The following is a 12,730-nucleotide window of genomic DNA, read 5'->3' on the forward strand; positions in this document are numbered from 1 at the left end:
TATACTATGTACACAATCGGTTAACCTGGATTCGTAATCTCTCTTTGTACAATAAACGCAAACAAAATGGAAACACTCTGTGCAATTAGCGATGAACTCATTATGCGGGTACGCTTCTACGAGATAATTACAATTCCACGCATGTAAAACATAAATAAATACAATAAAGTTAAAAAGCAAGATTTTCCGCCTTAATTTCGTAAATTCATAGATTACAGTTTATGTTTGATCGTATGATTAATCGAATTATTATATATGATTAATCGTAATTACTGCATCGATAGACTCGGTTATTTAACTTTGATTTCCTAAGGCTAACCTTTTTAGATCACCGCATCGACTAAAACATGAATCGAACAAGAAAGCTTAATTAACTAGTCGGCATTCTCCACTATTGGAACGTCCTCGCAAAGCAATTTATCTTGCCCTTTAGATATAAGTTCCATATTGATCGTATAAACTGATGGGCCAGAAATAATGATAGATTTCACTTTCCTCCGTCTTACTACTCTGCAAAACTTTTTGCAACCAATTTTTCATAAAATTGAGATCTCTAAAATTGAGTTCAGATATTTCTTAAAATTCCTGATTTTCTGAAAAATTGTAGATTTAATACAATCGATAATTACTATAACCACTCTTGTTTGCTTCAACACAATCTTATTGAGAGACAGTGAGAACTTGGGCAATTTCTCAAATAGTTTCACTGCCAGTGGTTGCAATTAGGGCTGATTGTCACAGCGAGGAGGACAGGTAACCCGATTAATTTCCGAATAGCCGGCGGTCCATAATTACGAGGGGTGGATCCATAGAACCACCCTCTTGTATATCCGGCATAGATGCAGGAAATACCCAGTGTCCGTATTTAGCCGGCATCGCGTGGCTCCGATCTTGGTGTGGACCTTAAATACCTTTCATAACATTGTATGAGATTAATTAATCTGACATTAATTAAACTGTCTTTTCTTGTACAGGGACAAGATAACCCCTAAAGTATGTGACAAGCTAATTTAACATAAATGACATGAATTGTAATAACGTAAATTAATTCAAATAATCGATCTCGGTACCGAAAGCTCGTTGAAGCAGCGTTAGTTGTGAAAAATGCACGTAAACACTTGCATCAATCTTTGTTATTTTTCACGGAATTGTGACATTGTTTTTAATATACGTCTTAATTGTACTTTCCACGAAGTATCCATCGACTTATCAATTGTGTCAATTACGAGAGTGACGTTCTTATAGATATCACTTTGAAGATAGATAATGGCAATCATACGTTCAACTATACGTTAAAACAGGGAATAACGAAAACGCTTTATATAAGCTTGCTTGTAAGTGTAATAATATAAAATATTTCATATAAAAAATTAAATAATTATAGAATAAAAATTGTGCGCGTTTCTAAAACTCGAATAAAATATTATAGATTATGCAGGTGGCACCGTCAAAGCAAAATAAACTTGTTAAATAATCTGTCGTATTATTGCAAGTACATAATAACATATGTTATATGTATTATAATAAATGGGAATATTTATGATGATATATAAAATATCACAAGAATTGATTCGGAGGATTATGAGAAGGAATTTTGTTTCCTGTGTACTAAAGGAGAAGATTTTAAAAAAATATTAAAGAATATTTTTTAAATAAAAATATTAAAGATTTTGCAAAAGTATTTTTAGTAAGTAAAATTTTTTAGTGTCATTCACACAATGTTCATATAAAACCTGAAAAAGTTTGTTACACCAGTAAAAAGTTTATATGCTGCGTCTATATATTTTTTACATAAATCATTAAGCTGATTACTTAAAGACCGGCTTCGTATGTAGTATTCGTGATATCATAAAGTCTGACCGATAAGTTAACTTTATAATCGCACGGTTTATCCCACGAAGTCACGCTGATAAGCATGGCATGTAAGCGTGTTATTTAATATATCTTGTTTTCGTCATACACTATAGCAGATAAATAATTTCATAATCTAATAAAATTTTAAAATTTCAATATACCTATTTAAATAGAATGTGAATTGAAAACCTGAAGACTTTGCTAAAAATATTAAATTGTATAAGAACGCGAAGATGAAATATTATACCGTCTCTTTCTTATATCGAATTAAAGTTTCATAGAATAATATCAATAAAAAACAGCTCGATCGTCTGAATGCTCTCACGTGTCTTGGAAATAATGAAGTTACATCAAAGTATTTGTTATCTTTACGCACGCATCGTGCTCCACTTGAAGCGCTTCCGCTCGAATCAGCTTCCACTTATTACCTTCATTGAGAAAAGAGATTCCCCGAGCATTTTCCCGCAGAGGTCAGCAAGCCAAGGCCCCCGATGGCGGACTGTGAACACCGGTCGTCGTCGAAAAAGGGGCCTAATCAAAGTGAGCGGCCTATAAGAGCGAGCCTCAAACAGATGTCTGATTCAGTATAGTCGGCGTAAGGCGCGAGCTAGACACGATATTTCTCCGCGCGTCTCAGCCGACGGCTATCTACAATATTACGAGACTCGTACTCGTCTATGTGTACATTTGTTTATCGATATTACGAGCTATTGAGACAAAATTATCAGTTCCTAAAACAGTTTTTAGAGCGATATTCACGTGTCGAATAATTATCCCTAAAGTGCACGAGATAATAAAGGCCACGTAATCGAGGCCGTGACCGTTAGACACACTTCCCGAAGGATTGACGAGCGATCTCGTCACAGTCTATAACGACGGCTAACATTGGTTATTAGTATGCAAATTTAAGGATTGTGAAAGTGCTCATTCAATCCGAAGAGAACGGGAAGCATCAGAATAAAGATCGATGGAGTCAACATCTATAGAAAGATTGCCATAGACTCGAACTTGATCGGATTTGGCCACATTGTCGGAAGAACTTGTATACGTGTTACGTGTCCAGCAGAATCAAAGTTTTATTCCTCGTCAAGAGTTGCAAACAAGAACTCGTAGAACAACACTGCTATTATAACGTGTTAATTTACCAGTATGTAAATGAGATATTTTGCTAAGGCGCTCACACGCGAAGTCAAAAGAGAAATCGAGATTTTCCTCGTCGTTTGTCGGAATGTATTTAACCTAGCTATATATAGGTAGTATTAAGTTGGTAGCATTATCCCCCCTCCCCCACACACACATAAGTGTATAGATCTGATGATAGTTGCTGAAGGTGACGTCGCTTCCATCTTGTTTGATTATTCAAAAGGCTATATTACCTCCGGAAATACACAAACCAAGGCTATATATTAGCTGTAGTTGAAAGTGTAGTTGAAAGTCACAGAGCATTCCCGCGCAGGTTCTGTCTTAACGAATAACCATAATCGATAGCAAGAATATCGCGGTAGCGTGACCGGCGGTATCGCCTTAATTCGGCTTAGTCATCGTGACGGGAGGAATCAATTCGTTTATCCCTCGTTCGTGTCATTCGCGTTTCTTTGTTAAGTCCTCTCGTTACACGCGATACGATAAACGGTGCCGAGATTGCCGCGAGTGAGGATTGCTTCTATCCGGATGTTCCTCAAGTAGCGAGAGGCTGACGGGCCGGGGACGAGGCGAAGTTTCTGCGAAAGTGCTTTACGTCGTGAATTACGATCTGCAGACGGGAGTGCAATGTTCGCCGGGGAGATGAATGAGACTATCCGCGCGTGAAGTCGCGGGCTCCACGTGACTTTCATTCCCAGGCCGGGAGACCAGGGAAAGGAAGTTGAACTAGATCGTAAGTTTTCTCTTCTTTTTTCTATTTTCCCCGATACTCGTTCATTTTATAGTATTGCGTTCAGTTCTGGAATATATTCCTTTTCGTGCAGAAAGCTCCGAGGAAGATATTCATATGCGTATAAAACGTATAGTATTTGAAGAAAAAATTAGCGATTTTCATATTTTCTTGGCTTTTTGAAATCTTTTTATAATATAAAAGAATAAAGTACAAATAAAATCTTGTTTTGCTAAAAATACAACATATTTGCGAAAATTTAAAATTACTACACTGAGAAAAAAATGTCCTGCATTTTAGTAAATAAAGTCACAGTTGTATGCAAACTAATATTTACTAAAACGCAGAAAAATTGTTTCTCAGTGTATATTAAGTGTACAATAAATTAAGCTTCAAGAGAAATTCATGATTCTTATGGATAATTTGTAACCTCATTTGGTACATGTAAAATTTGGATAAATATTCATTCTATGTTAAAGAAGTTATAAACGCGAAACTACAATCGGTTCAAGCTCGGGTTCAAGCGTCATTGAATTTATCGAATAGTTTTAATAACGTAACAATTAAGACAATGTGCGCAATTATTATGTCATATAAAAAAGTTAATGATATACATTAAACGTAAAAAATTAGAATATATCGTAAGTTTATAACGCATTCGAATATGTAAGATGTTGGAGATTTGCGTCAAATAAATACAAGAAAAGTCTATCTTTCTGGTTATAACATTAATATTACATACATTATATATATTCTAGCTAGAAAACTCTTTGAAAGTCGATAACAATATCTTAACGTCTTTTTATGCTTTTCTCTGCAAAGCTGAAAAATGAAAATTGAAAATGTGATCAAACATTATAATAACCATTATAAAAGGTGTGGAAAAAAAGATTTTACATATAGAACATTCGATATAAATCAACTACAAAATATAAACCGAGAAATAGCAAATAACAGCACTGGATAAAACAATATTTTGTCTCTACTGTTTGAAATAATTATTTTTATTATAACTTGTATATCTAAATAACTACAGCAACTAAAAAAATGGAAGTTTCTTTAAAAACATTAGAAGAAGAAACAGACTTTCTTGAAGTTGATATACGTTCTTTTCATATAGTTCTGTTTCAAATTAAGATGCTGCTTCATACATAATCATAAGATATATGTAGCAAATTTTTTATTAGAAAAAAGAATTTTAGCTAGAAAATTATTGCTATTTATCTCAAAACAGGTTTGCATACATACGTAATGATCTCATAAGAACTAAATTTATTATGTTTAGAAGATATTGTTATGCTCTCTGAGAGAGGACAGGATTAAAGTCTCAAGAGTTTCTTGGCTTACATAATGTGGAGCGGAAACTGCAGTAGTGTTGCGGTGCCAAACGTGACCAGAACTTGTTGGTGATAGATGTATAGTGATCGAAACGCCCATCTCGCGACCGGAGGTACTGATTATCGGAGATATTTGAGAACTCCAGCTGTCACATTTCAATTGAATCAATATGGCTCTCGAATCGAGGTAACGTAATTTGAAACAAAATAAAAATTATGTGCTTGTCGAAACGAATTAGAAAATATACTTTTGCACTTTTTAAAATCGTTACAGCGAAGAAGGGCGCGCCATGATGGGCTACAATTCAAAGAGCGAGAGTCCATTAGACGTCGAGTATAATAATAATAACAACAATGCCAAGAATGAAAAGAACATTTTAAATGAGAAGGAAGCAACTGTGCAATATTCATCGAATTCGAAAGGAGTGCTTGCGCAGGTAAAATATATAATTACAATACATTAAAATAGATATATATATATAAAACTGTTTATATTTGAGATAATTTTCTTTAATGTTGCATCATTAAACCGAATCATTAAATCGCAATGCGTATACAGCAGTGGACTTTGTAAAATCCAAAAAAATTTTCAACGTATCGAAAACTACTGCAAAATATTATTGTGCGTAACAAATTCTTTCTTTTGTTTACTACCACTCGCATGTAAACTGGTAACTTTTTCGCAAAAAAAAATTTGCAACGCGGCTGCACTGCATGCGAGATCAACGTAGATATTTTGGATTAACGCCAGAACATTTTTCTGTTTAAAAATAGATAGAAAGGTACCAAACACGGTACACACTACCATTTTTCATCGCCCGTGCTTTCTTCTTATTGCGCGTTTTATCTTTTCGGAGAGAAAATGTAACGTACCTACGTGATGCATCACCTGCAACAATATACCTAAATATTATTTTAAAAAACTGCTAAATATAGAATTATATATATATACTAATATTCCATTAGCAAAACATAAAATTCTAAATTTCAAGAAAATAAAACGCAGTTACATTTACTATATGAAATATAAATTGTGTCTTGTGTGTCAGTGTGTCTGTAATACGGAAATTGCGTTTCGTTGTAACAAGTAAAATCGTTCTCTTTTCTCAGTAAGAGTAAAGACTCTGCTCATACACTTGCTTACATTTTTGTCCGTTTATTTGTTGCTTTTTGCAAGATATACATATCTTGCAAAAAAATATCTCGAGCAGCAAGAATTCTGCTGAAGCGTATTTTACCTTGGACGTCGTACGTGGCGCATAAATATCCCGCAGCAGTTTACGTCAGTGTCTATATGGAACAGCAGAAACGAGACAAATTCCACGTGACATAATAGCGATTTAAGTTTTATAGAGAGAGAGCAGCGAAGCGATTGTAAATCCTGGCTAGTTGTCAACCACAGATTTCTTATCCTCTTTTCGATTAGTTTGGACTTGCTCATGTGCGCGACAGTATATCCTATTTGGGAACTGTTCCAAAGTTCTTTCTCGCGACTTCAGTCTTTCTTTGCAATAGAACTCGGCAAAAGAGCCGAAGAGCATATGTACTTTGTAAACATTAATCTTTCACCGCAATATAAAACTTATACAATCAATCACTTACAATTAATAACTGACATTTTTTCATTTTTAATTATTTCGATTTACAGCTGTATTTAGTGATAATTTACTTTGAATCGTGGTCGTGCCCTTATTCGTTAATTTATTATTGTGTTGAATAAAATATTACAAAATAATAGCGTTGTAACAATTGCGGCAAATACACAATCAAATGACTAACGATTGAATTGTTTATCGATTGAAGTGTTTAGTAACAGGTGCAGTATTATTGGTGGCGACGGGAGGCGGCATACCTATTGGTTACAGCGCCGTTTTGTTGCCGCAATTATCCGAAGAAAATAATAGTACCTTGTATGTAACTCGCGAAACTGGCTCCTGGATAGGTAAGACCGCACGCTTAATAATTCTGTTTTTAATAAAAGGATATGAGTCAGAAAATATTTTAAAAATTCTTACAAAGTATAGGAAATTTTAATTTCAAATTCATAAATTTTTATAAATTTTTACCTTGTTTCTAAAAAGGTTCATACGTTCATATTTTACATTTTGTACATTTTGCAATTTTGATGCGTGAGATTAGAGAGATCTCCTCGCAGACCTTGCGAGTTCAAGAACCAACAAGCAGGTTCAAGGTTGATCCTTATCACGACCCTCGCGCAAATGAAGTGACCGTCGTCGATTATTGTAAACCGCATTCTGTAACTGACCTACATACTGTCTCATTGGATAATTGGATTTGTCTCTTTATCAATGAGTGTCAAGACCAAGTTCGTGTAGGAAGCCGTTTGAAGCCTACATATGTGGGCCTTGAATTAAAAGATCACACAAAAAACGTATGACCCTTCATACGTGTCATTTAAATCGATCTTTTTATAATTCGCAAATGGAGAACAACGGTCGCAGCATAAATTTTAACAGTTTTCTTTATATATTTTCATTTATCTCGCGTGCATATTGCACAAGAGAGCTTCGCAAAATACATTTACCATCCTAAATAGTGTACATGGCGAAAAACAACAGCGTCCGCACAAAATGCTATATCACTACTTTACGGCGTAAAAGTATATTTTATCACGTCATAAAATTTGCGATGCTCAGCGTTATACATTTTAAAGTTTGCAAATGGCGGACGTACGCTACTATAAAAGTCATGCATTTACGCAAAGACACATAAGAATTCGCGATATCGCTTTACGTTCATAAGAACCAATAAAATATCTTCGAAAAACAAAAACAATTTAAATAACCAATTAATTGAAGAATAATGTTTAATAATGAAACTATCTGTCTACATTCTATACATTATCACTTAATGTCGCGCGGAATTTTTAATTATTCTAAAATTGCAGATCGAGATACAGACATAAAATCCTTCTCTTTATTTTAATGTCTCTGTCCACAAGATCATGCATAAGGCGATCGAATGGGACTTAAAGGAGCTATTCTGCAAATATAAATCACGGACGTGTTGAAAATTTGTTGACATGAAATATAATTGCGAGATCAAATTGCGATCCGTGTGCCGTGTAGTGGATGGCTTTCGCACGAATAATTTTGCCATTACAGTTCAAAATTTATTTTGCCATCTATCACGAACGACAGTCGTCCCTGGACAGTTGTATGCATCTTTTATTATGTTCGTTTGATGATCGATGATTCCTAAAAGTCCCAAGAATCATTATTCAGTCATTTGAGGTGACGCCTCAGTATCCACACCACTCGGATATAAGCCGTCGCGTCAACAGATTAAAATATTTCGTCACAGTCGCATGTATTATTAATGTGTCGGTTCCACACGTGTCACGAAACAACATTTCTCGACGTCTGGAAATCGATTTTAATCGAAATTTAGTCATACGATACATTAAAGAAATATAATTGCAGCTTTGTAATAAAAATGATTTAAATCAATGGATTTGTAAATCTATTTTAAACGTTATTTCATACCAAAAGAGGAAAATTATGTGTAATGTAAAAATAATGAAACAAAATTAAAAAAACTCTATAAATATTAATACATTAAATTAATAATAAAATGAATCGTACGATAAATTATACGATAAATTTATTTTATTCGTGCTTCTACATCTACATATTCAGCAACTTTTTTCTCGAGTCGTGAATTCGCAGCTGTTTTGCGTTTTTCTGATTAAACTTGGATAACTGTAAAATTTTGTCTTTCTCTGACAAAGGTATTATGTGTAACGAATCCCTTTAATTTCATTAAAGCGGAAGCAATACGATAAAAAGACAAACTCAATGTACAGCGCGTTACTGTGTGATCTAATTGCATTCCTCATGATTGCATGGAGAATGTCGACAGCTTACAATGATTGAAGAAATGGAATTGCAATTTGCATTAATTAGCTAATGCTACGAGCATTAGCATTCCGCGACGACAATTTCGTTGATGTATCGAATACCGATAAGAGATTAATAACAAGATCATCGATACGATCGCGCTAGTCAAAGTTTTTACTTTATCGAGTAAAAGTTAAAAAATAGTTATCACTTTGGAGGTTTTCCGAGTGTATTATTCTTCTAATTATAAGATGTAAATTTTTACGATGCGGGCTAACTTTTCTCGTTCCCGGCAAGAACTCATATCTATACGCTGATGATCGTCTAAATTCAAGTATGCAGCAATATACTTATAATCTTATCCCCTTAATCGCTGAATAATAGCAAGAGTAATCCGACTCAATAGCTCTTTCCGCGACGTCGATAGAAATTTTCAGTACATTATTTCCTGCACGAGGCATATATACCGTGTAACGTATCGATAATCGCGTACGCGATGATAATAAGCGATTATGATCGTGTCATTGCGAGTTAAATTTTTAACATTTAAAACAGAAGCGTCCTACGCTCAGTCCAATGATAGGGTAGATATATACCTACATGTGATCGTAAATAGACCGTTAATTGTTCTATTACGTCCCGCGATGTATAACGTTTTAACAAAGCTCGTAAGAATTTTACAATCGGCCGCAGCTATGCTGTTAAATGCGTTCATCAACGCATAAATCTGCATTTACGCCGCGCTTAGACTCCGCTTAGACAATTTCATTAACTTTTTATGGCACACAAATTCCTAAACGGATGAGAAAATTGCATTAAATCCCTTATCTCCCTGCCTGTAACGCAGAAGAGTTAAGATTATTAAAGAGGATGTTAGGAGAAAGGATAAGATGGAATAATAATATTTCTTTATAGAAACACGTGGATCTCAATATAATTAAGTATTAAAGCGACGAATTATCTGTTTGCAGCCTCAGTTCACAGTTTGGCCACTCCTATCGGCGCGTTGTTATCAGGACCGCTTCTCGATGCGATTGGGCGACGAGGTTGCCTTCAATTATCGGTGATTCCCCTGTGCATAGGCTGGTTGATCATCGGTTTGTCGAGGAGCGTGACTTCTATTTTAGTAGGAAGAGTCATCTGCGGTTTATCTGTAGGATTCATGGCGGTGCCTGCGCAGGTGCAACCTCTATTTAAATTTTATGACTAATATTTGAATAATATGAAATTTATGGTAAAAGAATTTTCGATTGATTCCGAAGCTGGACGTAAATCAACGCGCGCGTTGCACCTTTTTATACAAAAAATTATATTGAAATTCGAGATTCAATTTGCACACGCTTTTATTTAATTTAGTCATTATTATCGTACATTTTCTATATTAAAATATTACTTGGCACACACGACAAGTTTTTAATAACATTTAACGCATCATTGACATTAATGCAATTATATTTCTGTTGATCGGTTCACTTTATTTCTGATCACGAATGAACTTTTACCATTTGATTCGCTGTGTTTGGCTTTTACTATTTATTTTATCGATCGGTTTTTCAACTTATTTCACTATTTAACTTTTGCTACTAGTGTAGTAACAAAAACTTGCGGTATTGTTAGAGCAATCGCTTTTTCTGTTTTCCACAAATAAACGCATTTAATTTATTAGACAAGTATAATGGAATTAATTAGAAATTCTTTCACTTGAAATTTCGTTCTGTGTTCAAATAATAAATTTAAATATAATTCTTTTACCTTTAATTAAATAATTACATTATTTATTTGTATGTTATTTGTTAAAATTTGATTAATAGAAAAGATAATGATTATTTCAAACTGTATATCGTAGTCTTTAAATTCGTTAGGTATTGGTAGGAGAAACGGCTTATCCAGGACTCCGCGGCTTCCTGGTAGTTGGCTCGTTCGCCTCGTACTGCGCCGGAATCCTGCTAGTTTATGCTCTCGGCGCTTCTTTTAATTGGGACATCGTGGCCTTCTACGCTATTATACTTCCTGCTATGGCCTTTATCGCTCTTTGTTTGATACCCGAGAGTCCCGCCTGGCTCATTAGACGAAAGAAAACAGGCAAGGCCAAGAAAGCTCTTTTGTGGCTCAGAGGTGGCGATGTTCAGCAGGTAGGTACTTAAAATTTTCTCATTTTAGTAATACAAGACAGTTTTATCAAGCTAAATTACGAAGCTAACGTAACAGTGTTTCAAATAATTAAAATAGTTTTAATTAATCAGATGATTACGGAGATAGAGCTCCTGGATGCAAGCATAAAAACCGATCTCGCTAGAAAACCTGTAAATAGCTCGTTTACGCAGAAGATCTCCTCGGCGATATCCACAATTCGCGATCCGGGCGTGTGGAAACCACTGATCATCATCAATGTATTCAACGCGCTTCAATTAAGCAGCGGAACATACATTATCGTCTTTTACGCCGTTGACATGGTGAAAGACATGGGTGAGAAAGAGTTTCATTATCATTCTTTGGCGAAACTTTAATTTCCATCTGCAAACTTTATAGTCAAAAATATCTAAACTATAGATAAGATAACAAAAGAGGCAGAGCGCAGAAATTTTTATCATGCCGTTTCTCGTAGGTGACGGTAACGTGGATAATTATTTGGCGGCTGTGGTGACGGCAGTTATCAGGTTTATTTTCTCCCTCGTCTCTTGTGTTTTGTTACTTAAAATGGGCAGACGTACCTTAGGCATCGTTTCGGCAGTTGGTACGTCTTTGGCCTCGTTGATTCTCGCAGGATATTTGATCGCCAGGAAGGGGGGATCTTCCGTGGACGTGAGTATTATGATCAATTTTACGTTTTTCAATATGTCTAATGTGTTAATAAACTTAACAATCTCAGGTCTACGTGCTGGCAGTATGCTTGTTGGTTTACGTCGGCGCAAACACCGTGGGTCTATTGACGCTTCCTGGGCTGATGACCGGCGAACTGATGCCTCTGAGAGCTCGTGGCATCGGTGGCGGATGCATCTTTTTCACATTTAATCTGCTTCTGTTCTTCATGACCAAATGCTTCCCATGGGTAAAACATCGCATTATAAGATTCAAAAGTTAATTTGTGCAGCACTCCTGTCATAACAAATTTAATTTAAAATATTTTATATATTTCTTAATTTATTAAAATAACTTTTATAATGATAAATATATTAAATATTTTAAAGATAAGTGGCCTAGTTGGCACAGCGGGAATCTTCACTATCTTCGGCATCTTCTCTCTTTTGGAAGGGATTTTCATTTACCTTGCTTTACCAGAAACGAAGGATCGTACGCTTCAGGAGATTGAAGAATACTTCCAAGTAAGAAAATTTAATTAAGAAATGGAACGGGCTTTTATATATTAATGGTGAGCAGTATGATGAATGTATAATTGTGTTTTCACAGCAAAGTAACTTCCTATGGGTAACCAGAACACAGACAAAGAGAAAGGGCACACACATGCCTGCGAAAGCTGAATCGAATTGTTTAATCCCTCTACCATCGGAGTATAAATAAGAACAAAACTTATATATTAAATGGATTTTAATATATAACTGCGATAATAATTAATATTAGACATAATAATTGTACATTTTTTATTATTTCAAGATAATTTTGTAAGAATATCGCATTGTTATGCGGAAATATGTGTGCTGACATATAAGTAAAAACTGTAGAACAATAATATATTTATATATTAGTTATTTGAGAGATTTTATTTATATTTTATAATTGATATTTGAATAAAACAGATTTTTTCTGATAAGAGAATTTTTGATTGATTTTATTGCAAATATTGGATA

The 12,730-nt window shown here is 34.7% G+C and overlaps 1 protein-coding gene across 2 annotated transcripts; it reads left to right on the forward strand.

Moving 5' to 3' along the window:
- The first annotated feature begins 2,617 nt into the window (after window positions 1–2,617).
- Window positions 2,618–12,631, forward strand: LOC143894439 (facilitated trehalose transporter Tret1-2 homolog). 2 transcript variants are annotated; one of them, XM_077400697.1, is made up of 11 exons: window positions 2,618–3,730; window positions 4,992–5,251; window positions 5,339–5,501; window positions 6,868–7,006; window positions 9,896–10,104; window positions 10,787–11,056; window positions 11,168–11,390; window positions 11,530–11,726; window positions 11,794–11,973; window positions 12,113–12,247; window positions 12,333–12,631. In XM_077400697.1, exons 2-11 carry the CDS (start codon window positions 5,235–5,237, stop codon window positions 12,441–12,443), a joined length of 1,644 nt encoding a protein of 547 aa, XP_077256823.1. In that variant the 5' UTR covers window positions 2,618–3,730; window positions 4,992–5,234; the 3' UTR covers window positions 12,444–12,631. The 2 variants fall into 2 exon arrangements, with proteins under 2 accessions (XP_077256823.1, XP_077256821.1); XM_077400695.1 differs by having other exon boundaries at window positions 5,013–5,251.
- The last annotated feature ends 99 nt before the right edge of the window (window positions 12,632–12,730 follow it).

This window comes from Temnothorax americanus, unplaced genomic scaffold, assembly GCF_048541705.1.
Source record: "Temnothorax americanus isolate GAGA-0224 unplaced genomic scaffold, ASM4854170v1 Scaffold14, whole genome shotgun sequence".
Taxonomy (NCBI): domain Eukaryota; kingdom Metazoa; phylum Arthropoda; class Insecta; order Hymenoptera; family Formicidae; genus Temnothorax; species Temnothorax americanus.

Bases quoted from the DNA above. Each gene is read 5' to 3' on its own strand.
- LOC143894439 (XM_077400697.1), top strand. The intron at 5,502-6,867 runs GTAAAATATATA...TATCGATTGAAG, and splicing joins CGAAAGGAGTGCTTGCGCAG to TGTTTAGTAACAGGTGCAGT. The intron at 7,007-9,895 runs GTAAGACCGCAC...ATCTGTTTGCAG, and splicing joins CGAAACTGGCTCCTGGATAG to CCTCAGTTCACAGTTTGGCC.